Below are 23,567 nucleotides of genomic sequence, written 5' to 3'. Positions count from 1 at the left end.
TTTGAAAACTTTTCCGGTCTTAATTAACTCTAATCCATCATGTTGGAGAGGATAGGGCAAAGAAAAGAGTCCCGCATCAGGGAGCTGGGACCCTCTAGCCAGCCGTCCATCCAAGACTCGGGGCCCTTTTGCCCAGACCTGTCACTCACCAGCTATGAACCCACTTGCCTCTCCTACCTGTCCTACTTCCAGCCTTCACCTGTAAACAGGGAAAATGGGGGAGTCTTTTTCAGATCTTCTGGGTGAAATCCAGAAATCTATGTCTACCACCTTTCCCCTGATTTACTGGACTTGACTTATTGTTCTTCAGTCACTCAGTCATGTCTGACTCTTTGCAACCTTGTGGACTGCAGCATACCAGGCTTCCCTGTCCTTCACCATCTTGTGGAGCCTGCTCAAACTCATGTCCATTGAGTTGGTGAGGCCATCCAACCATCTCATCCTCTGTTGTCCCCTTCTCCTCCTGCCTTCAGTCTTTCCCAGCATCAGGGTCTTTTCCAATGAGTCAGTTCTTCACATCAGGTGGCCAGAGTATTGGAGTTTCAGCTTCAGCATCAGTCCTTCCAATGAACACCCAGGACTGATCTCCTTTAGGATGGACTGGTTGGATCTCCTTGCAGTCCAAGGAACTCTCAAGAGTCTTCTCCAACACCACAGTTCAAAAGCTTCAGTTCTTCACTGCTCAACTTTCTTTATAGTCCAACTCTCACATCCATACATGACTACTGGCAAAAACATAACTTTGACTATACAGACATTCCATTTAAACTTGTTATAAATGATTGGTTGTATTTCCTGTGTTGTATATATCCTTGTAGCTTATTTATTTTATACATAGTAGTTTATACCTCTTAATCCCTTACCTCATCTTGCCTCTACCTCCTCCCTCTCCCCACTGGTAACCACTAGTTTGGACCCTCCAAGTCCAAATGGCATTGTAATGATTGTAAATGGCATTATTTCATTCTTTTTTTTTTTTTTTTATGGCTGAAAAGGATTCTGTTGTATATATGTGCCACTTCTTTATTCATTAACCTGTTGATGGACACTTAAGTTGCTTTCACATCTTGGAAATTTGCAAACAATGCTATGAGCATTGGGGTGCTCTATGTTTTAAATTAGTGCTTTTGTTTTTTTTCGGATAGATACCCAATAGGGGAATTCCTGAATCATATGGTAGTTCTATTTTTAGTTTTTTGAGGAATCTCTAAACTGTTTTTCATAGTGGCTGCACCAATTTACATTGCCACCAACAGTGTTTGAGAGTTCCTTTTTCTACACATCCTCACCAACATTTGTTATTTGTGTTCATTTTGATGATAGCTATTCTAATAGGTGTAAGGTGACACCTCATTGTGGTTTTAATTAGCATTTCTCTGATGATTAACAATTCTGAGCATCTTTCCATGTGCCTGTTGACCATCTGTATGTCTTCTTTGGAAAAAAATGTCTATTCAGACCTTATGCCCATTTTTTATATTTGGTTGTTTATTTATTTATTTATTTTTGATGTTGAGTTACTTGAGCTGTTTATATATTGTGGATATTAACTTCTTACCAGTCATATCATTTGCAGATATCTTCTCCCATTCAGTAGTTGTCTTTTCACATCATTGATGGTTTCCTTTGCTGTGCAAAAGCTTTTAAATTTAATTAGGTCCCATTTGTTTGTTTTTGCTTTTATTTCCTTTGCTTTAGGGGACAGATCCCCAAAAATATTGCTACGATTTATGCCAAAGAGTATTCTGCCTATGTTTTCTTCTAGGAGTTTTATGGTTTTGGTCTTACATGTAGGTCTTTAATCCATTTTGAGTTTATTTTTATATACGGTGTTAGAGAGTGTTCTCATTTCATTCTTTAACATATTATCTCCATTTCAAATTCTTCATAACTTTGCATTTGTACTCTCCTCCCATCACAATTACTGTTTTTAATATCATGTTTTACATCAAATTGTTTTTTGTGTCCCTTAACTGCTTATTATGGATATGGTGATTTTAATATTTTTGTCTTTTAACCTTCCTACCAGCTTTGTGTATAGATAGTTTTGTATCTTTACTATATGTTTGCCTTTACTGATGAGGCTTCTCTTTTGTAATGTTCATGTTTCTAGTTTTAGCTTTTTCTTTTTAACTTTAAAGAGGTTCCTTTATCATTTTTTGTAAAGCTGGTTTGGTGGTGCTGAACTCTTTTAGCTTTTGTTTGTCTGTAAAGATTTTGATTTCTCCATCAAGTCTGAATCGGAACCTTGTGAGTGGAATATTCTTGGTTATAGATTTTTCCCTTTTGTTACTTTAAATATATCGTGCCATTCCCTTTTGGTCTGTAGAGATTCTGCTGAAAAATAAGCTAATAGCTTTATGGGAGTTTTCTTGTATATTATTTGTTGCTTTTCCATTGCAGCTTTTTAATATTCTCTCTTTAATTTTTGCCATTTAAATTACAGTGTGTTTTGGTATGTTTTTCTTTGACCCCATCCTGAATAGAAGTCTCTATGCTTTCTGGACTTGGGTGACTTTTTCCTTTCCCATGTTAGGGAGTATTTCAGCTATAATGTCTTCAAATATTTTCTCAGGTCCTCTCTCTCTCTCCTCCTTCTGGGACTTCTATATTGTGAATGTTGGTATGCTTGATGTTGTCCCAGAGGTCTCTTAAACTGTCATTTCTTTTCTTTCTTTTTTCTGTTCAGCTTCAGTAATTTCCACTACTCTGGTCTTCCAGACCACTGATCCATTTTCCTATATCTTTTAGTGTACTGTTAATTCTTTCTAGTTTACTTTTCATTTCTGTTATTGTATTCTTCATTTCTGTTTAGTTGTTCTTTATATTTTCTGACTCTGTTAAAAACTTCTAACTTCTTGTTCTGTGCATCCATTCTTCTCCCAAGTTCTTTGATCATCTTTATGGTTATTCTTGGAAGAGGCATGGCAACCCACTCCAGTACTGTTGCCTGGAAGGTATGGACAGAGGAGCCTGGAAGGCCTCAGTCCAGAGGGTTGCACAGAGTTGCACACAAGTGAAGTGACTTAGCATGCACTCAGGATCATTACCTTGAACCCTTTATTGGGTAGATTGCCTATCTCCACTTTGCTTCATTCTTCTTCTGGGCTTCTCTTCTTTATGGAACATGGTCCTCTTTCGCCTTTCCCCCTAGCTTGCTGTTTTTATTTTTATGTATCTGGTGGTTGTGTTTCCCAGCTTTGGAGAAGTGGCCAGCGGTAGGAGATGTTCTGTGTCCCAGCAGTGCATTGCCCTCTTGTTGCCCAAGCAGTATGCTCTAGGGCTTCCTTCTATGAGGGCATCTTGGGTCCTTCTAATGTGGGGGGCTGACTCTGTGGGTAGTCTGATAGGCTTGGTTGGCTCCCAGTTTGATTGGTTGCCAGGATCTGCCTTGTATGAAGGCTGCAGGCACTTGTTGGCAGAGGCCAGGTCATGGGGTGACTGACTGCCAAACCCAGGAGGGCCCCAGGGCCACTGCTGGCCCACTGAGGGGTGGGGTCATGGTTTGGAGACTCGGGCAATTGCCACTTCGTTGGTGGGTGAAGCCAGGACCTGGGGTTAGTGCTGGGTCTGCTGGTGGGCAGAGCTTGTCTTGAGTCTGGTTGTAGGGCCCGGGACTCACTGAAGTGGCGTTGGACTGTTGGTGTGTGGAGGTCAGTTACTAGACAGAGTTGGGTACAGGATCTGGAGTGTTCTGCTAGTGGGTGGGGCCAGAGTCCAGTCGGCCCCAGTGGGCAGGTTGGTTCCACGGGCCCTGAGACTGTGGTTTTCTTGTGTCTGGTGTCTGTCCCCTGGTGGGTTAGGCTGGTCTGGAGGCTAGAGCAGGCTCCTTGGAGGGCTAGGCTGGCGTCCAGGACTGGTGCCTGCCCACTGGTAGGTGGTTCTGGGTCCTGGGCCCTCCAGGGGACAGGCTGTGTCCAGAAGTATCCGTGGCTCAAGGAGTCTTAAGGCAGCTTGTTTGCTGGTGAGTGAGGCTATGTCTCTGCCCAGTTAGTTGCTTGGCTTGAGGCATCTCAGCTCTGGTGCCTGTAGGCTGTTGGGCCAGCGCAGGGCTGGGTCCTGGGGCTAGTGAGCTAGAGGGAGGATTCTACAGTGACTGGTGCTGGCACCAGTGTCCAGACAGTAGAAGAAAGAGCTCACCCCAAACACCTGCCACCACTGTCTCTGTTCCCAGGGTGAGCTGCAATTGTCTCCTGCCTTTAGGAGACTCTCTGAGAATCAGCAGGTAGGTCTGACCCAGGCTCCTGTGAAATCACTGCTTCTGCCCCGGGACCCAGAACACGTGAGATTTTGTGTGAACCCTTTAAAAGCAGAGTCTCTACTACCCCAGCTCTCTGAGATGCCCTGCTGGCCTTTCAAAGCCAAATGCTCTGGGGGCTCATCTTCCCAGGCAGGGCCCTCAGACTAGGGAGCCTGATTTGGGGCTCAGACCCCTCACTCCTTTGGGAAAACCTCTGCAGTTGTGATCACAACCTTCTCCAGCTTGTGTGTTACCCACCCAGGATGGGAGGAGGGACTTGACTATGTCACGAGTCCATCCCTCCCTAGCTGTCTTGTGGTATTTCGTTCTTTATGTCTTCTAGCTGTGGGAGGTATTTTTCATTGCCGATTGTCCCATAAATATAGTTGTGATTTTGGTGTGCCCATGAAGGGAGGTGAGCTCAGGGTCCTTCTGCTCTGCCACCTTGACTGATTTCTCTCTACTGTCTTTTTCTTTTTATTAGTTCTTGCTTAAATAAAGTTAGTTGGATGTGATTCACCTTTTTAATAAAGCGTTTGTTTATTTGGCTGCATCCAGTCTTAGTTGTGGCATGTGGGATCTTTTCTTGCGACGCAGGCTCTCTAGCTATAAATCGTGGGCTTAGTTGTTCCCTTGCATGTGGGATCTTCGTTCCCTGACCAGGGGTGGAACCCATGTCCCCTGCATTGCAAGCTGGATTCTTATCCACGGGACCACCAGGGAAGTCCCAGACACGATTTATTTTGAATAAGCCGTGTAGGCTCCCTCCATTTGTAAGTGTTCATATAACATCCCTGTGATTAACCTTTGGCAGCTCATCTGGTGTGTGTGTCCTGCACATTGATTTGCAGTTGCCAGGCTCCAATTTGCAGGAAGAATCTATTTCCCTTTTTAGAACCCGAGAGGGTGCTTTTGTGTTTCCAGCCTGTTGGAGTATCTCCTGTCTCCCAGATTTCTTAAAGAACACCTCAGCAATTGTCTGATCTCATTTTCACGTTCCTTCAGTTAATAAGTGAATTAAAGCCAATTTATTACCCAAGATTGCCTCATTTGTTTCAAAATAGCCTGTGTACAGGGGAAGCTCTATTCCCTTAGTGAGAGTTAACTCAAGGTTTAAAACCTATTTTAGAGAAAAACAGACTCATCTAGTTTGTTTTTGCTATTAAACTCGTTTTTAAAAAAGGAATCGGCCTTTGGATATTGATGGAAGTTGAGAAAAATAGCTCAAAGACTGAAAAGGTAAATGAAGAGAGAGAGGGGCAAAACCCTTGATTCTCAGTGTTCAGAAAAAAGTGTGAAATGTCATTCTTTCCCTTAATAGTTCCCTTAAGGAACATGAGAAAGTTTTCAAAGCAGTGGCTGGTTGAGGCATGCACATGGCAAGGATTTCTGTACCTCTAGGGGAAAATATAGATCAATTAAAATCTTCAGGAGTTTCTTATATTTGTCGGAAATTGCTTACAGACCTGTGATATCTTTCTGATAATTTGGGAATTTCCATGAACTTCTGTGCTTTCATAGTCACCCATTTATTTTCTCTCTGCTGCCTTCTACCCTAGTAGGAAGATAACAAGAGAAAAAACAACAACAACAACACAGAACTAAGTCTGAAGCAGCGGACTGTTGGAAACACTGAGTAACATGAATAATACTGTTCAGGAAAATTGTAAGATGCTATTAGAATAAAATGATGTCTTCCGGTGCCCAAGAACTTGAGGAAAGAAGCTAATTTTTTGAGGCTGTGTCACCACTAATCACAAACTCTGATGGGCTTTTGAAAATACACGTCAGTGATTTTATCATATCTTCAGAACCGTCTGTCAAGGTATGGGGATTATGCCCTTTATTTCTTTATTTTCGGCTGTGCTGGGTCTCTTGCTCCCCGCGGGCCACTTTCTAGGTGTGGTGCACAGGCTTCTCATTGCAGTGGCTTCTCTTGTTGAGGAGCATGCACTGGAGTGTGTGTGGACTTTGTAACTGTGTCTCATGGGTTTACTTGCCCTGAAGCATGTGGGATCTCCCCAGATCAGGGGTCACACCCATGTCCCCTGCATTGGCAGCTGGATTCTTAAGCACAGGGCCAGCAGGGAAGTCCCTATGGCTGTTTTATACACAAGCAAACTGAGGCATAAGTGGGCTGAATCACTTTCTCATGTCACCCAGATGGGAGCTGACAGAATCCAGCTCTTGTCTGTGCAGCCAGATCCTCTCTGTGAGTCTTGAACTGGGAACCTCATACCTGACAGACGAGGTTAGTCATCCTCTGGGGAAATGCAGGGCTTGTCTGTAGACATCGTGGCTCCAAGGTGACATGGCTGCAATGTCCGGAAGGCAGGACTGGAATGTGCTCGTAAATACAAAACTGACATCTTACACACCGTGTGGGTCTAATCTGGAGAAAGATGCTAACACAAAGGTGCTCCCCTGCTGGGGAGTGGGGAACAGTGACCAGGAGCACAGAGGACGAGCACTGTTTTCACCCTCCTGGGCCGGGGGAGAGGGTGGGGACCGGTGGGAACCTTCCTGTCTGCAGAGCAGACAGGCAGCTCCGCATCATGGTCCATGTGAGGCCAGATGTGGCTCAGAGCAGAGCTCTCGAGGGCCTCTCCGTTGTGAGGAGATTGTTAACAGCCTCCAGCTGAGAAAACCAATTGCAAAGAAGGTTTACTTTGACAAGCCAAGGAGCTGAAAACCAATTGCAAAGAAGGTTTACTTTGACAAGCCAAGGAGCTCTGAGGGGCAGAGGTAGGTTCAGACTCTCTATCTTTTTTAAAAAATTATTTATTTTTGGCTGCGCTCGGTCTTTGTTGCTGCACGTGGGCTTTCTCCAGTGTCTGGGAGCGGGCCAACTCTGTAGTTGTGGCGCTTGAGCTTCTCATGGCAGAGGCTCCCTCTGTCACAGAGCACGGCCTCGGAGTGCAGGGCCTCAGAGGCTGCAGCACGCGGTCTCAGGAGCTGCAGCTCCCTGGCTCTAGCGCACTGACTCAGTAGTTGTGGCCCATGGGCTTCGTTGCCCTACAGCATGTGGGATCGTCTAAGACCAGGGCTTGCACCCATGTCCCCTGCATTGCCAGGCAGATTCTTATCCACTGTACCACCAGGGACATCCCAGACTCTCTTGAGAATGTCATTCTTCCTCTTGCAAGTCTTGTCATTCCTGGGATGCTGAGCCTCGTGGATGATTGACTGTGGGGCCTGGTCCCGTGGGTGGTTTGAACTCCTGTGTGTGCCTGCTGGGCCAGCGCATCCCTCGATGCACACGCAGCTCTCTGGGAAGCCTGAACTGCAGGAATGATTCCCCGGGCGGCCTGGCTCTGTGCTGGCCTGGCCTGGCTGTGATATCTGGGGGTGTCATCACCATGCTCTGAATGCCAGCCTCCAGGGGAGCAGCCAGCATCTCCAGCTCTTTGCCCCCCTTGGCAGATGGTCCTGATCTGAGAGTTTTCTGTGATACCCTCCCTGATAGTAGTGACTGGTGGAGACACTAGAATCTCATCTTTGTAAAAAAAAAATCACAAAATATATCTCATTTTGAGAACAAAAGCTTTCAAAAGGAGTTGAGTGAAGATGTTGAGTTGCTTTCCACAGTATGGAAACATATTGATATAACCAAAGCACACTTGAGATATTTAAGCATCAAAGCATCCGTGGAGACTTATGCTTAAGAGTAAAATGTATTGCTTTGTTCGAATTGATTCCAGAGTGAAGAGGCACTCCAAAGGCAAGAAGACACAAGGATTCTGTATAATTAGTTTGTGCTGTGTGAATGTAAATGGGTACTTGAAAACAGTTTGCTCTCTTAAACATCCTAAGTATTCCCCACTTCTGTCTTCCAGAAAGTAGGACTGTTTAAACAAACCCCTTCTGTGTAGGGGGTGCAGAGGTTAACTCCAGTCCAGCCCCTGCCTAGTTTTCATCCACTCCAAATGCTAATGGCGTTTGAATCAATCGGAAAGATTTGAGCTTCCTGGATGGAGAGATGGCCTCTTAAAACTTGGATGCTATATATAGTATCTCAATATGAAGTGAGACTAGAAAAGTTTTATGAGAGAAGAATCCTCAGGTGCAGATGAAAGACAATCATATTCTGTTGTAAAATATTTCCTTACATCTAAGACCCAGTTAAGTGACAGGTCACCCTCAGCACCCTCCCCCATGCTCACAGTGGCTTAGAGCATCTTTATAACATAGGGATCATTTAATTTCTTCACACCAGGGCATCAAGTATTTCCACACTCCACTGGAGTGTGGAAAAAATACCAAATTTCCTCTCGTTTTCTAGTAGGAAACCATAGAGCAGACATTTGCTGCTTATATCATTTTTAAGGACAGGCATTTAAAGTGGCACAAACCTTTGATATGGGTTTAAATTCTGAGTATTATAAAAATTTAGTGCAAAGTAGAGACTTCCTTGAAAGACAGGCTACTACTTACGTGTGAAGTGCTGACAACTTAAGAGCATTTTTTAATAAACACATCTCAAATTTGGCATGCAAAACGGTGCATTTAGAAAGCCATGAAAATAAGCCAGTGCATAAAATACAGCATTAAAAAGGTAACTGTGAACTTTACAGATGGACAAGTCTGAGCAAAGCTCTCTTTTGTTAGGGTGGATGTGAGAGCTTACGGTTCTTTGCTGCAAAAATAAGAACAGAAACTTGTTTTGAAGTAATAGCTACAGAGAGGGCTCCTTCTGGTTCATCCATATTTTATTAGGGTGGCAGTTAAAAAATTCATTAGCGACACCCATCTGGAGCTAACAGCACTCTTGAGGGGGTTCAGATGGTGATCGGATTTTTGAGTTGCACTTTGCATGGAAAGAAAAAGACAATCGTTTATGAGAATTAATAGTGCTGTGGAGAGAGGCTGCGCAGTGATTTCAGAGCAAACCCTTTCACGGACTTTATGAGTCACTAGTTACTAAATTCCTCTACTACTTGCTTCACCTGGAGGAAGGAGATCCAGGGGTAGAAAGGAAAGAAAAGAGAACTCAGGACATTGGATCAGAGAGTTGGGCAGGTATTGGCCAACGAGAGTGGGTGGGTTAAGTGTCTAGGGATACCATGCTAGATGCCGTGTGTATTGGCCTCCAAGAACCTCCTCCTGCTCCGGTTTATCTTTCCCTTAAGTTTTGTCTACAGGGCTTCCCTGGTGCCTCAGATGGTAAAGAATTTGCCTGTAAGGCAGGAGACCTGGGTTCAACCCCTGAGTCGGGAAGATCCCCTGGAAAAGGGAATTGGTTGCCCACTTCAGTATTCTTGCCTGGAAAATTCCGTGGACAGAGGAGTCTGGCAGGCTGCAGTCCATGGGTTGAAAAGAGACACGACTAAGTGACTAACACTTTCATTTTCACTGCCTGCAGGGGGCCGTGTCCAGGTGCCTTGGTTTTAAGATGGTATTTTTGCTTTATTCCTGAATTGCAAGTAAAAATAGCTTGAATGATTGCTCTGTGCCAGGCTCAGCAGAGGGCACTGAAACGCATAACCTCCTCTATTGTCTCGGCAATGCCATGAGGTGGAGCCCCAGGTGACAGACCAGATAACACAAGCGGCAGAGTCGCAAGTAACCCAACCCAGCACTCACTTGGAAGTGGCAGAGAGAAATTTTAAATGCAGGTTATCTGTCTCCAGAGCCCATACCATTTCCTACTGAAAAACACATGTCCATAATTTGTTTGTGGGTATGTACATGCTTTTTAAATAAGCCTTTTATTCTGGAATATTTATAGATTTATAGGAAAGTAGGAAGGGTAATACAGTTTCCTTCACCCAGGTTTCTGTATGCTAACATATATAATATGTTATAATATATATTATATATTTGCTGTTGGCCAGTTGCTAAGTTATGTATGCCTAACTCTTTGTGACCCTATGGATTGTAGTCCACCAGGCTCCTCTGTCCATGGAGTTTTCTAGGCAAGAATACTGGAGTAGGTTGCCATTTCCTCCTCCAGGGGATCTTCCCAACCCAGGGATCAAACCAGCATCTCCTGGGTCTCCTACATTGGTATATGAATTCTTTACCACTGTCCCACCTGGGAAGCCCTGTATGTGGTAGGATAATTAAAACTAAAAAATAAACATTGGTACAATGAGCTAACCTACAGCTTTTATTTGAGTTTCACCAACTTTCCACGAATATCCTTTCGTTGTTCCCAGATCCGATCCAGGATGCCACACTGCATGGTGCATGTGTGGGTTTGACCCTTAAACACCAAAGTGGGCTGAGTGTTGAAGCGTGTTTGGGCCCTGCCATCCTGACTGCAGACGGGGGAAGTGAGAAAGCTGCCGGCCTCCCAGGCCTTCCTCATGGGTGGTCATGTCGGGGGCCAGGGGCGCAGGTGGGCGGTGCCCAGGCCTCCCGTTGTCTTATAGAAAGTGGAAACCCTATGTGGGGGAGAAGATTTAGAACAGATGGAGACAAGTTTTGAATACAGATCACACTTGGTCCGCATGTAGTGGGCAACAACTACAGCTGCATTTCAAGAAACGAAAGAGGAAGATTCTGCAAAGAAACATGATCTACAGTGCTGTGAGTAAGTTCATGATAGGCTTGAACTCCCAAGTGTTGCAGGAGGTTATTCAGGACTCCCCCATAAAGCAGAGACTCCCAGTCCCACTGCCTATGGGTCACTTAGGGAGCCTCCAAAGGACTCAGGCCTGAGTCCCTCTCCCCAACTCTGTGATGTCATCAGCCTGGGTTGTGGCCTGGACTGTGGAATTTTTAAAAGATGCCATTTAAAAGTGACTCTAATGTGCAGCCTTGTTTGGGAGCCACTGATCCAAAATCTCAATATTTCAGCTGCAGAACTAAAGCCAAGGATAGCGGTGACAGCAACTGGACACACAGGCTGCATTGGTGTAAGTGGTATCCCTCACCCAACACCTTCTGGAATCACCAGTGGCTTCCTTCCCTTCTGGTTCTTTCTCTCCTGAGCCTTCCCCTCTTTCCAGAATTCCTCCTTAACTGGCGCTGTCCTTTCTCCAGGCTCTTCTGTTCTCATCCATTCCTCTTCTCTCCAGCATAGGTCCCTGCCTCCACCTGGAAGCCCCCCAGGCTTGCCCACAGCCTGCCGTCCCTTCTTCCCCAGTGGCCTTGCTTGCCACCTCTCAGTGACCCTGAGAAAGAATCGTGCCATTCCTGTATACTTGCTGTTCCCTCTACCTGCAGATTCTTTACTGACTGAGCCACCAGGGAAGCTCGTGTCTACATATAATCTACATTCCCATACATACTTGTGTGTGTACGTACACACTTGCATGTGTCTTTTATTACACTCTGACATGTGTGCACCCATAAGTACGCATGTGTGCACGCACACACACACACACACACACACACACACACACCGTGGTCCTCCCTGCCCATTGATGACGCTGCTGAAAATGTACTTCCTGTTGGGCTTCTGATTTTAGCCCCCGATTTAAGCTTAGGTTCTTGAGGATGAGGCTGGCTTGTGTTAGGTATGGGGAGTTTTATATGGATATGTGTATAATGGTAGAAGCTGACAGGGAAAAAGAAAAACATTTTTGACCTAATGGATGTTTTTAAAAATGTAGGCATCTTGGTAAAGTAGTTAGGATGATTCTGAAGGGGTTCTTTGTAGAAAGATTGAGAATATCATTTATCTGGCCCTGAAATATTTCTTTGCCTAAATGTTTCTTGGGGACTTCGCTCATGGTCCAGCGGTTAAGAATCTGCCTTGCAATGCAGGGGGCGTGGGTGTGATCCCCGGTCGTGGAACTAAGATCTCACATGCCACGGAGCGACTAAGCCTGTATGCTGTACTAGCCCATGCTGCAGCTGGAGAGAGAGCCCAAGCGCCACAGTGAAAGATCCTCCATGACCTCATGAAGAGCCCATGTGCCACAGCTAAGACCCGGCACAGCCCCCAAACTAAATATTAAAAAAATAAATGTCAACAGAGGGTGGTGGAGGGTGGGCAGCGTGCCCATAATGCTCAGAAGAAAGTGTACTCCCTTCCCGTGTTGTGAAGGGTCCTGGGTGGCTGTGGCGCAGAGCGGGATGCAGACATCAGGAGGACAGTGCCTCCTGGCGCGGCGCCCCCCTGCTGTGTGGAGGAAGCTGCGGGCTTCCTTTGCCCTGGGTTTGGGGCCTCCTAACTGCTGTCCTTGTGTCCTTTCTTGTTCCTGTCTGGTCTCTCCTCCACAGAGGGAATCTCGGAAAACATGCAGATCAGATCCTGCATCTTTCCAGAGATCACTCTCAGGACAAAGAGCTAGTCTGGCTGCAGCTGGATGCAGTGGCTGGCTCCAACCTGCCACCTGCCTGTCACCAGGGTCCCCCACCTGCCCTTGCAGCTCTGCCCCTTCCTCTCTCAGGATCTTCCCAGCAGCCTCCCCCGTGGCCTCCCTGCCGCCTGCTCACTGTCAGATCCCATGTAAATGTCACTCCAAGACCCCAGTGACCAAGCCAGGGCTCTGTTACATGGCCGGGCACCGCCAGGCTGTCCGTCCCCCTCCCAGTCTCTGTTCCTCCATGTGCTTTCCTGGTCGCCACTGCCCGATCCCAGGAGGACGGGGGCCCTGAGCGCTCACCATGCTCCCTCAGGACAGGGTCTGATTCCTCCGAGAGGCAGGCACTCAGAGGGGCAAGACGTGGGCGAGGTTTAGGGAGGCGCCCCTGAGGATAGAGGAGGGGGCAGGGAAGCCTGCCAGGAAGACCGGGAAGGAGCGAGTCTCACCGCCTAGGAGGTTCTGGTCAGGCTGACGGGGGGCTCTTGGGCCCAGGTTGCTTGTAAGAGTTGTCCTGTCTCCCCCAGAACGGTTTGTGTTCACCCTATCCTTCCTTTAACTCCAGGAGGTGAGTTTTGGGGTAGCACATACAGTGAGGAGTACTCTGGAGCTCAGAGAGCCCTCTGCTTTGCTGAAGGGCAAAGAACTGTCCGGTTAACCAGCTGAGCCAACTGGGCAACTCCACTGCGTGTGTGCTCAGGTGCTTCAGCTGTGTCCGACTCTGTGTGACCCCATGGACTGTAGCCCACCAGTCTCCTCTGTCCCTGGGATTCTCCAGGCAAGAATACTGGAGTGGGTTGCCATGCCCTCCTCCAGGGGATCTTCCCGACCTAGGAATCGAATTCGTGTCTCCTGGATTGGCAAGTGGGTTCCTTACCACTAGCGCCACCTGGAAGCCCCAGGTAACTCCACTGCTGCTGCTGCTGCTGTTGCTGCTAAGTCGCTTTAGTCGTGCCTGACTCTGTGCGACCCCATAGACGGCAGCCCAGCAGGCTCCGCCGTCCCTGGAATTCTCCAGGCAAGAACACTGGAGTGGGTTGCTGTGCCCTCCTCCAGGGGATCTTGCCGACCTAGGGATCAAATTCATGTCTCCTGCACTGGCAAGTGGGTTCCTTACCACTAGCGCCACCTGGAAGCTCCAGATAACTCCACTAGTTAACTTCAAATGAAATTCTCTGTCCTCTGTGGTTGAGTAGTCATTCCATCTTGGGACGGTTTTTGTACACGATTTACATCCCATGCTGGATCGTAAGCAATCTGGGGGCGGGGGTGGTGTCTTGCCCTTGTCTGCATCCCCATCCAGTATCCTGTGTTCGGTGAGGACTGGTTTTGTTGGCGTGGATTGCACAATTAAAATGGAAATGCAGTAAAGCTTGATTTATTTTTCTCCAGCACTTGTCTCGCTCACCAGATTCTTACTACAGTGACCCCAAGGCACTTCCGAATCCCCAGGTGCCCTCTGAACTGTCTGAGAAAGAGGAACTTGCGCTTAGTTGAGTGTTTGTGCTTAATGTATATGATTGGATTCTGGTTCTTGGAAAACAAGTTAATCCTCAGGCTTGTGTGGTTTCTTTATGATCCAGAACCTTTGGTTAATCTGAACGTTTTATAAAAGTCTATGCCTTGACCATGACAAATAGGATTAAAATTCCTTCCATGAAAAGAGTACATTCACTTATGTTTCCACTGTACACTTATATACAGGTCGTGTTTTGTGAAGTCATCATGTTGTATTTCTCTGACTATTCTATACATCCTCAGCAGTGCCTCCGAGTCCCTGTGTTTCCCCTTCAGGAGGCAGAAGGGCTTTCCCCATGGGGCCTTAGCATCACCGAGCAACTTTCCCAAACCCACATGAGCATTTTGTGTAGATTTTAGCTTGGGTATTGGCTTTAAGGTCTTCCAAGTAAATTCATGAGTATGTTTTCTTAAACTGCATAGTTTAGATTTCCTAGTCAAAAATGAATATGATTTGTTCAATGTATATTAGATGCCTTCTCTGTATACTAGGATTTGGCAGGGGGCTGTTGTAAGGATCTCATGGAGCTTATTTATAGCATAAATTGAGAACAGTTTATATACACCAAAGAGAATAACTGACAGAGCTGGGTGTTAATAAATAGGGAAGAGGAGTGATGTGGACTCTTGGTGAAGGCCTGTGAGCTGGGTAATCTGGATGAGGTAGCTGATGGGGGAGGGGTTGGGTGGATAAAGGGAGAGTCTTAGAGGTGGGGCAGGCAGGATCCTTGCTGACAGGACTGGTGACATTGGTTTCTCCAATTTTCGGCATAAATTATGTAAGCAGATGCTCCTGGGTATCTTATCTGGGCTGTGTGTGGGAGCCCCGTGATATCTGGGCCGAGTCGAAGCCCTCATCCTTCCCTCCCTTCAGTCTCAGAGCTCCCTGGGTGGATAGGGTGGAGATGGGATCCCACATAAGCAGGGACCTGCCGGTCTGCGCCGTGGAGAGGAAGTGAGAGGACTGCGCTCCCCTCCCCTAGAGCCTGCTGTGGAGTGTGAGGCTGCAAGGGAAGGAGACAGCTGCTGAGGCCCTGCCTCCATCTCAGCCTGTCTGGGGCCAGCTGGGCAGACTGGAGCCCTTTCTGGGTTTACACAGAACAGAGGGCACAGCTGGCTTCAGGTCCCTCCCTCGTCTTGCCACAGTCGACTTCCTGCCCGCTTGAACCTGTGTTCCCAGAGCTGACTGCAGCAGGGTGCCAGAAGGACTCTTTCTCTCCAAGGTCTGATGCATTAGAAGCCTTCCTCAACCACAGGATGTGAAGGCTGGGCTTGGATGTCAGGGCGGATTTCAGGCAGGGTAGATAAGTAACAGTTGGTTTCTGGTTAGAGGGATGGAGCTTCCCAGTTGGGAACCCTCCTGCCAGTGCAGGCGACTTAAGAGATGAGGATTCAATCCCTGGGTCGGGAAGATCCCCTGGAGGAGGGCATGGCAACCCACTCCAGTATTCTTCCCTGGAGAACCCCATGGACAGGGAGTCTGGTAGGCTACAGTCCATAGGGTCACAAACAGTCAGATATGGCTGAAGTGACTTAGCATGCACGCACAGAGGGACATCAGGTGCGCACGTGTGTGTTAAGTTGCTCAGTCGTGTCTGACTTTTTGCAACCCCAGGGACTGCAGCCTGCCAGGCTCCTCAGTCCATGGGGATTCTCCAGGCAAGACTACTGGAGTGAGTTGCCAGCTCCTTCTCCAGAGGGACATCATAAATGTCCTAAAAAAAATTTTTTTTAAATAAGTGGAAAAAGGTTTCGGAACAGCCGTGTGCTCTGTATGGGTTTCTGATACCCCTTCTGGCTCATTCCACACATGCCCTCCAGATCCAACCCTACTAGCTCCTCTGCCCTCTCTGGAGACTTAAGATCGATAGTGTGTGACAGTCTCTGTTTCTGGGGTTACATTCTGGGAAGGCTCACACCTGGGGGGATGTCTGGTATACAGGAGGATTCAGGGGCTGGGCTCCCCCCGTTCCCCACCCCTACCTCTCAGCCCCTCATTTGATGAACACTGTGGCCTGACGGCATCTTACAGGACACCTCTGCCCCCCGCCCAGGAACTCGGGCTCCCATTGGGGAACTGCTTGGATAGCAGCTGGGCCAGGCCTGGGGAGGTTCCAGACCCTTGGTTGAGTAGCTTTAAGGAGGGCTACTCAGACCCAAGGGCCTACAGGTACTTGAAAAGAAGTGAAATTTCAAACAAATTATTTTCTACTTAACATTGCCCGTTTAACTTCAGAAGGGTTATTTGTGTGATTGGACTTGCATAAAAAAATTAGTTTAAAGTCTCTTTAAGCCAAAAGACAATACAGATTTCACAGGACTCTGTTTTGAAGGTATGAAATTGCTGAATAGTTTTCCTTTGGTAATTGAAGCCAGAGTTCAGTGTTATCTCTGCTTCCTTCTGGATTCCTTGTTCTTCGAAAAATATTTTGCCAGTTTTACAGGCAGAGGAGAGTTAGTTCTTCTTGGCATCCCTCTGCCCTGTGCTGACCACCTCCAGGTGCAGGGGGCAGCCTCAGATGGCGAGAGCAATGAGGGAGAGGATGGGTCTCCTTGGGATCACAGCGCATGATGACCCAGTTTGGTCTATTAAAAAATTTTTTTTTATTGAGGTGAAACACATATAACACAGAGTTACCCTTGTAACCATTTTCAAGTGTACAGTTCAGTGACATTACGGACGTTAGCACTGCTTTGTTTCTGTCACCCTGTCCATCTCCAGGACTTTGTTGTCTTCCCAGAGTGAAGCTCTGTGCCCCCTGAGCACTAGCTCCCAACATTCTCCTCCCTCCAGCCGTCTGCCTTCCTCCAGCCCCTGCAACCATCTTTCTACTTTCTGTCTCTATTAATTTGACTCCTCAAGGTATCTCATATAGGTGGAATCAAACATACTTGTCCCTTTGTGACTATCTTCTTTCACTGAGAGTCATGTTCTCAAGATTGAGGTTCATTCATGTTGTAACAGGAGTCAAAATTTCCCTTTTTAAAATAAGGCTGAATAATTTCCCATCCTGTGGACAGACCATGTGTCATCCGTCCATTTGTCAAGGCTCTCTTGGGTTGTTTCCACCTTTGTGTATAGTGAATAATGGTGCTATGAACACAGGGATACAGTTATCTCTTTCAAACCTGATTTCAATTCTTTTGGGTATATACTAAGAAGTGGAATTGCTGGACCATGTAGTGATTCTATTTTTAATTTTTTGAGGAATTTCTATACTCTTTTCAGCGATACCATTTTACATTCCCATAAGTGCACATTCCCATAGAGCACACTGGTTTCAATTTTTCCACTTCATCAACACTTAAATTATTTTCTGTGTGTGTGTTCAATAGTAGCCATCCTAGTGAGTGGTCCAAAATGATGTATTCATGATTCCTTCTGTACATTTTCTGCAGCTTTTTGTCATGTTCTTTCCCACCAATTCAAACCTTGATGGAAGAAAAGAAAAATAAGAAAAAAGGAAAAATAAAACCTTTCTTTTGACTTCTTGTCATTGCAAGTTGTCATCCTAAGTGGTGTCGTTGGAGGTAAAGGATATAGAAAAAGCATGTGATTTGGGGTCAGATGGGCCCCAGTCCATCCATCCATCCATCCATCCATCCATCCATCCATCCATTCATCCATCCTACTTTCCCTCCATATATCCTCCCACCCGTTCATTTATTCACCATTTATCAAGCAACTTAAAGGCAGGGCGTGGTCATAACACAGTGGGATCCTGGATGCCTAGCACTCTCTGTTTACCTGATGAAGAATCTGAGACCATCTGTATTCTGGGAAGTGGGGCAGGATGTGTGGACCCAGTAGGGGTGGGGAGCTCTGCTCCAATTCTCAGCACAGGCTGCCCTATACACACAGCTGTGCCTCACGTTGTCTGCTCTTGCGTCTTCCATCCAGTCTGATTCGAGTTGTTCCAGGGCCCAAGACTCAGTCGCTTGCAGGGGTTTGATTTCTCTGAGCCTCAGTTTCCATAACTGAAAGAAATGTTACAATTCCTGGTTGATTCACATGACTTTGGTAGGGAACTATGGAAATTAACGCAGATGAGGATACGTCATGAGTAACGAGGTGCTACAAAATATCAAAATAGTAACTGTTAATAACACTTTAATCACAATTATTGTTAGTGCCAGGCACTGTTCTGAGGGGTCTGCCTGTAGTAACTCATTTAGTTTAATGCTCACTACCATCCTAGTAGAGAAGTACTGTTGATATCTCCATTTTACTGATTAGCAAACTGAGGCACAGAGAGGCTAAGTAACTTCACAAATGTCACACAGCAAGAAATGGCACAATGTGGTTTGACCTAGGCAATGAGGTGCCGAAACTCATGCTCTCAGCTGCTATAGCATCATGCCTCTGAGAGGCATCAACAATTTTATTGTCTCTATCCTTCTCGCATAACTGGGAGGGGAACACATCAAAGAGGGTCTCCCGTCATTCACTGTGAGATGAATTGATGGGCATAGGGTCTCAGGCAGCTCTCCACGGTCCGTAGGCATGTACAGCCATGGAAAACTCAGGTAACGAAACCATACATATATCTTAAGAGTAGCCTGCATAGGTGATTGGCTCTCATTCTGAGGAGTGCGCTGGCATTCAGCTTCAGCTCCTTTGCTTTCCAGGCCACTCCAGGATGAAAGTGCTGATGCACCTGAAAGATCAACAGGCAGGATGCTGGAGGCTCAGAAGGAACTGCCGAGGTTGTGCTTGAGACATGTTAGCATAATAGCTGTGTCAGCTGCTCTGCTGAACAGAGGAGCTGGGAGGCTGGGCTGTGTCTACACACCCCAGGGGGCGCTTCCTGAGGATCATCAGTTTCTTTACCAGGTTGGTCTGGTGACCACTGAGCCAGCATCTCTGTTTGACAGATGCCCAAGGGATGACCTCTGAGCCCAGGGTTGTTCTCCATCCCAGTTCTGGCTGAGCCAGGGACATGTGTGTGTGTGTGTGTGTGTGTGTGTGTGTGTGTGTATTTATGATGATGTTTTCTCTTTCTCTCCAGGCAGCCAAGATTGCTCACCACCTGCAGCGTGTTTTCGGAGGAGGCGGCTGGCACGGAGGCCGGGCTACATGAGAAGCGCAGCTGGGCCCAGGATCGGGTTCCTCTCCTCGCCAGTGGGCGCTCCGTTCCGGGCCCAGGGTGGGGCATGCAGTGAGGAGTCTCAGCGCCCTGAGTCCAGGGCCGGCCCGTGTGGCCTTGACCCTGGAGGCCAGTGGCGAGGTCGCTCAGTTGGGAGCCTCATTCCCAGGAGCACGGCTGCCTCAGCTCTGGCCTCCGTGGGGCATCGAGGACTGGCTCTGACGGCCGTGAGAGGAAGCCCAGGGCTCCTTGGGGCTCAGTCCCGAGCTGGCACTGCCCTGCCCCATAGGCTCAGCAGGCTGTGTGGCCCCAGGGTCACTGGCTGTCGAGGGGAGTCGCCGTCCATGGACACTCGCGAGGCCCCGAGCCCTTGCCAGGAAGCCTGGAACAAAGGCTGTCCATCCCCGGAGGACGTGAGTGACACCAGCTGCAGCCTCGGGAGTGGCCCCCAGGCCCCCTCCGTCCCTGCCAGCTCTCAGGATGTCTTTACCTCCAGCTTTAGTTTCATTCGCCTCTCCTTGGGCTCTGCCGGGGAGCGGGGAGAAGCAGAAGGCTGCCCACCCTCCAGGGAGGCTGAGGGCCCTCGTCAGAGCCTGGAGGAGATGGAGGCCAAGGCTGCCAGCTCAGATGGGCCCCACGATCATCCTCGGCTCCTCTCTCTCCCCTTCACTCTCAAGGCTTCTCAGAGCCTGGCAGACGCTGCCCAGACCTCGGGGGGCAGCCCCGGGCTGGAGTGCCAGACTCTTCCATTGTTGGACACGGACGCTGCCTCCTCCTGCTCCCTGGACCCCTTGTGGTTTGAGGCCAGTAGCCCCGGGGATGCTCACCGATGGGACCCCCTGCTCAGCAAATGTGAGCCAGCGCTGCTGCACTGCCTGCAGGGCCAGCGGAGACGGCTGGAGGTAGGTGTCTTACCAGCCTACGGGCCCGGGATGGTCACGGCTCAGCTTAGTTCTGGGCAGAGGGCCAGAAACGACGCTTCTGGGGTTGACTGATTTCCCACTGGAAAATGCGGCAGCACCTTTGGTGGCTGGCTGCAAAAAGATGTCGCTGCACTCCTGCTTCTTCTCTTTCAGTCTGAACTCAAATCTGTCTCGTTTTCTCTGTCCCTTAGATGCTCAGGTTTGTTGTTTGTTGGGCCACAGGCTCCTCTGCAGTTTCTGGCATGGGTGACTCCCGATTGGCTCAGCAGATTTCTTCTTTGAAGTGGGAGGTCGGGACCAGGGAACAGGGGAGATGGAGCTGGCTGGTGTGTGGATGGACTGGGTGATATAGAGGTGGTGATGCTCCAAATTGGGGGGGGATCCAGAGTCGCTTCTGCATTTATTGCTCATCTCCCACTGCAGCCGTGGGAGCTCCTAACATGGAATTGGGGGCTTTGTTTCTGGTCACTAAACCTCTCAGCCCCTTAGTTTCCTTTTTTAGAGAAGATAACACCACACAGGGTTATTCCGTGGTTCGGTGGGAATGTAAGTGCTTTGGAAATTAGGATGGACTGTATAGATGTATGTCCTGACATTGCAATGTTGCTGGCCACCCAGTTGTCTGAGGGGTGGGTCCACCTTGGAGTAGGCAGGCTTGTTCTACCCTAGAAAGTTCCCAGTGAAACCCGGGCAGAGGTGCTTTGTGGTGTGGTGACCCATTGACTCGTCCTGTTGAAAGACTGTTTTCCTTCTGGGGTGTGCATGCATGTATATGTGCACATGTATATCTGTGTGCATATGTGTGCGTATGTACATGTGTGCATGTGTATATATGTGGAGGTGTATACACATGTGCATGTGTGTGCATATGTGTATGCATGTATGTGTGGCATAGGTACATGTAAGTAGGGAAGTAAAGACTCTCTCATCAGGATTGGAAGGAGAACCTGAAAATGTGAGGCTCATGTTCATTCCGAGGGACTGATCTCATTTGCTCTCAGCCCCTCACCTGTGGCCTAAAGTCCCAGCCACGTCCCTGTTTGCCCCGTCCCAGACCAGCCATCAGATTTATCACCTAGGGAGATAGAGCAGCTGGGCCAGTGTGCAAGGGACAGTGCAGAGTGCACGGAGTCTTTGAGTCGGGCATGTCCAAAACTGACACCACTGTCTTACCCATTAAACCAGTCCTAACAGGCGTCACTGTTGATCTGTAACTGTTGATTTGAGCTAATAGAATACATCCAGTTCCTTAGAGGAGTTGCAGGTTCTTCAGCACCTTCCCCTTTGCTCTCTCCCAACCTCTGCTCCATCGTTAAGCGCCCCCAGTTCTGCAGCTAACCTGCTCTCATGACCATGGCCATGGTCCCTGCCTGGTTCAAATGCTTGTTATGTTCCACCCGAGCTCAGTAAGAGGTCCTGACGTATTGACTTTCCTCCAGAGTCTGTCTTCCCCAGTTCCTCCTCTGCAAGGTCAGCTGTGTTGTCTTTGGGAATACTGCTGAGATGCTGTTATTCCTTGGCTTAAAACATTTGGTGGCTTCTTGCTCCCCTTAGGATGGTCTCCAAACCCCTCATCCGGACAGTGGAGACCCTTCCCAACCTGCTGCAGCTGCCCAGCGCCTGCCTCCTCCGGCTCAGCTGTCCGGCCGCTCTCTCTTCCTGTGTCTCGGGCCTCTGCCTGGGTGACCTTCCTGCCATGTGCCTCCTGCCGAGCTCCTCCAGTTCCTGCCAGTGTGGCTCCAAAGTCACTTCCCTGTGAGACCTGTCCTCCCTCCCCCCTGCCCCCCGCCCCGAGACCGAATGAGTGCCTCCCTCCATCCCTGCCCACAGCCCTTTGGATGTGCCCTGTGACAGCACTCGTTGCTTTAATAATCAGCTGTTTGCAATCCAAGTTCCTCACTTGACCATGAGCTCTTTATCCCCAGCTTACTTCTCTTGGCCACTTTTCGATGCCTGATGCCTGGCATACTGCCTGGTGCTAATCAATCAAAAAGTTTGGTTTTAGTGAAATAATTCATCTCGGTAAGATGGGCTGCAGGAATCTAATTGATAGACTTCTTGGACTGAATGTCTGAGGGATAAGGAGAGATGCTGAGACGCACACACAAGGATCCAAACACTCTATGGAGGTTTGCACCATTGTGATTTTTGAACTCTGAATGCCAGTTTTCAACACGTTATTTCCAAGATCTTTTAAGAAAAATCTCAGCAACATATCTGCACTTCAAAAATCCAAGTTTTGACCCAAGTCAAGCAGAAGTACAGTGTGGTTATAAAGACCAGCTTCCCTTCCCCCCAGATAACCAAACAGAAAATCACTTGGCAATGGGTCTGCTGTAGTCAGTCCACAATATCCAGTCCCTCAGTTTTGGTAGAACCAACAGTTTTTCCCTTCCTTTTAACTCCTTTTACCAAGATTTAGGGGACTTCCCAGGTGGCGCTAGTGGTAAAGAACCCACTTACCCATGCAGGAGACGCAGGAGATCTGGGTTTAATCCGTGGGTCGGAAAGATCCCCTGGAGGAGGGCATGGCAACCCACTCCAGTATTCTTGGTGGAGAATCCCATGGACAGAGGAGCCTGGTGAGTCTATAGGGTCGCAAAGACTCAGCCACGACTGAAGTGACTTAGCTGCATATATGTATACAGATATAGACCATGCCCTCCTGAGAATCTAGATTTTTTGATACTTTGGAGTCTGTGAAACCCTGAACAAGATATGCTCTGTGGGGGCCACAGACTCACCATGCCATTCTCTGAACTACCAGGACATTGGGGTGCCTGGGAGCTGGAATTTTAGTGGCTCTGGTTGCAGAAAACCACATTGGCTCAACTTTTAGATTCCGTGATCTTTAGTTTTAAAAAGAAATGAAACACACCCTAGATATATCTCTTCTTATCTCCATTATTGACCAAATGCAGCTCTTAAAAAGACATAATTAGTTATAAGCTACCGGAGAGTTGTTTTATGGGGTCTTGGTTTCTGTCAGGTCACCCGGGGGCTTGTACTCCTGGCATGCTGGTAGGACTGCCTGACTGGTAGCCTGGTGCTTTCACTTCCTTGCTGTGTGACCTGAAGTCATTTCCTTCGTTGTTCTGTGCCTCAAGACGCTCTCATAGTAGGTGGAGATAACCACAGTCCCCGCCTCATAGATTGTTGTGAGGATTAAAAGTGCTGGTCCATGAGCAGTGCTTCAGACTGGTTCTGATGCCCAGCAGGGACCCAGGATATTGCTCATTGTTATAGAGTATTGCTCATTAGAGAAATGGCTCAGGCAGAGAATTTGAGTCAAAAAGGGAATTCACTCTTCTTCCTTGTTGACTGAAAAAATATTCACAACCTTTAAAAACAAATTCACAACCTAAAAGTTGAGAGTTACGTTTTATTTGGTGGGAATTTTTAGAACTTAAGCCCAGGAGATAGCATCTCAAGTGACCCTGAGAGAACTACTCCAAAGTTGCAAGAGGGGGAGCCAGGTTATATAGCAGTTTTGCAACAAAAGGGCAGGTACTCTGAACATCAAAAGATTATTGTTAATTAACAA

At 47.7% G+C, this 23,567-nt stretch overlaps 1 protein-coding gene across 2 annotated transcripts in view; it reads left to right on the top strand.

Annotated features, from left to right (window-relative positions):
* The window catches only part of DISC1 (DISC1 scaffold protein), a 388,216-nt gene that overhangs the window by 49,137 nt on the left and 315,512 nt on the right, over window positions 1-23,567 (top strand). For both annotated transcript variants that reach the window (XM_065919846.1, XM_065919847.1), the window contains exon 2: window positions 19,023-20,002. In XM_065919846.1, coding sequence (XP_065775918.1) covers window positions 19,023-20,002 — 980 coding nt within the window. The remainder of the gene's footprint in view (window positions 1-19,022; window positions 20,003-23,567) is intronic.

The sequence above is a fragment of the Muntiacus reevesi genome, chromosome 2 (genome assembly GCF_963930625.1).
Source record: "Muntiacus reevesi chromosome 2, mMunRee1.1, whole genome shotgun sequence".
NCBI classification, from domain to species: Eukaryota; Metazoa; Chordata; class Mammalia; order Artiodactyla; family Cervidae; genus Muntiacus; species Muntiacus reevesi.
The sequence above is the reverse complement of the archived record's forward strand: the minus strand, read 5'-3'. Positions and strand labels throughout refer to the sequence as shown.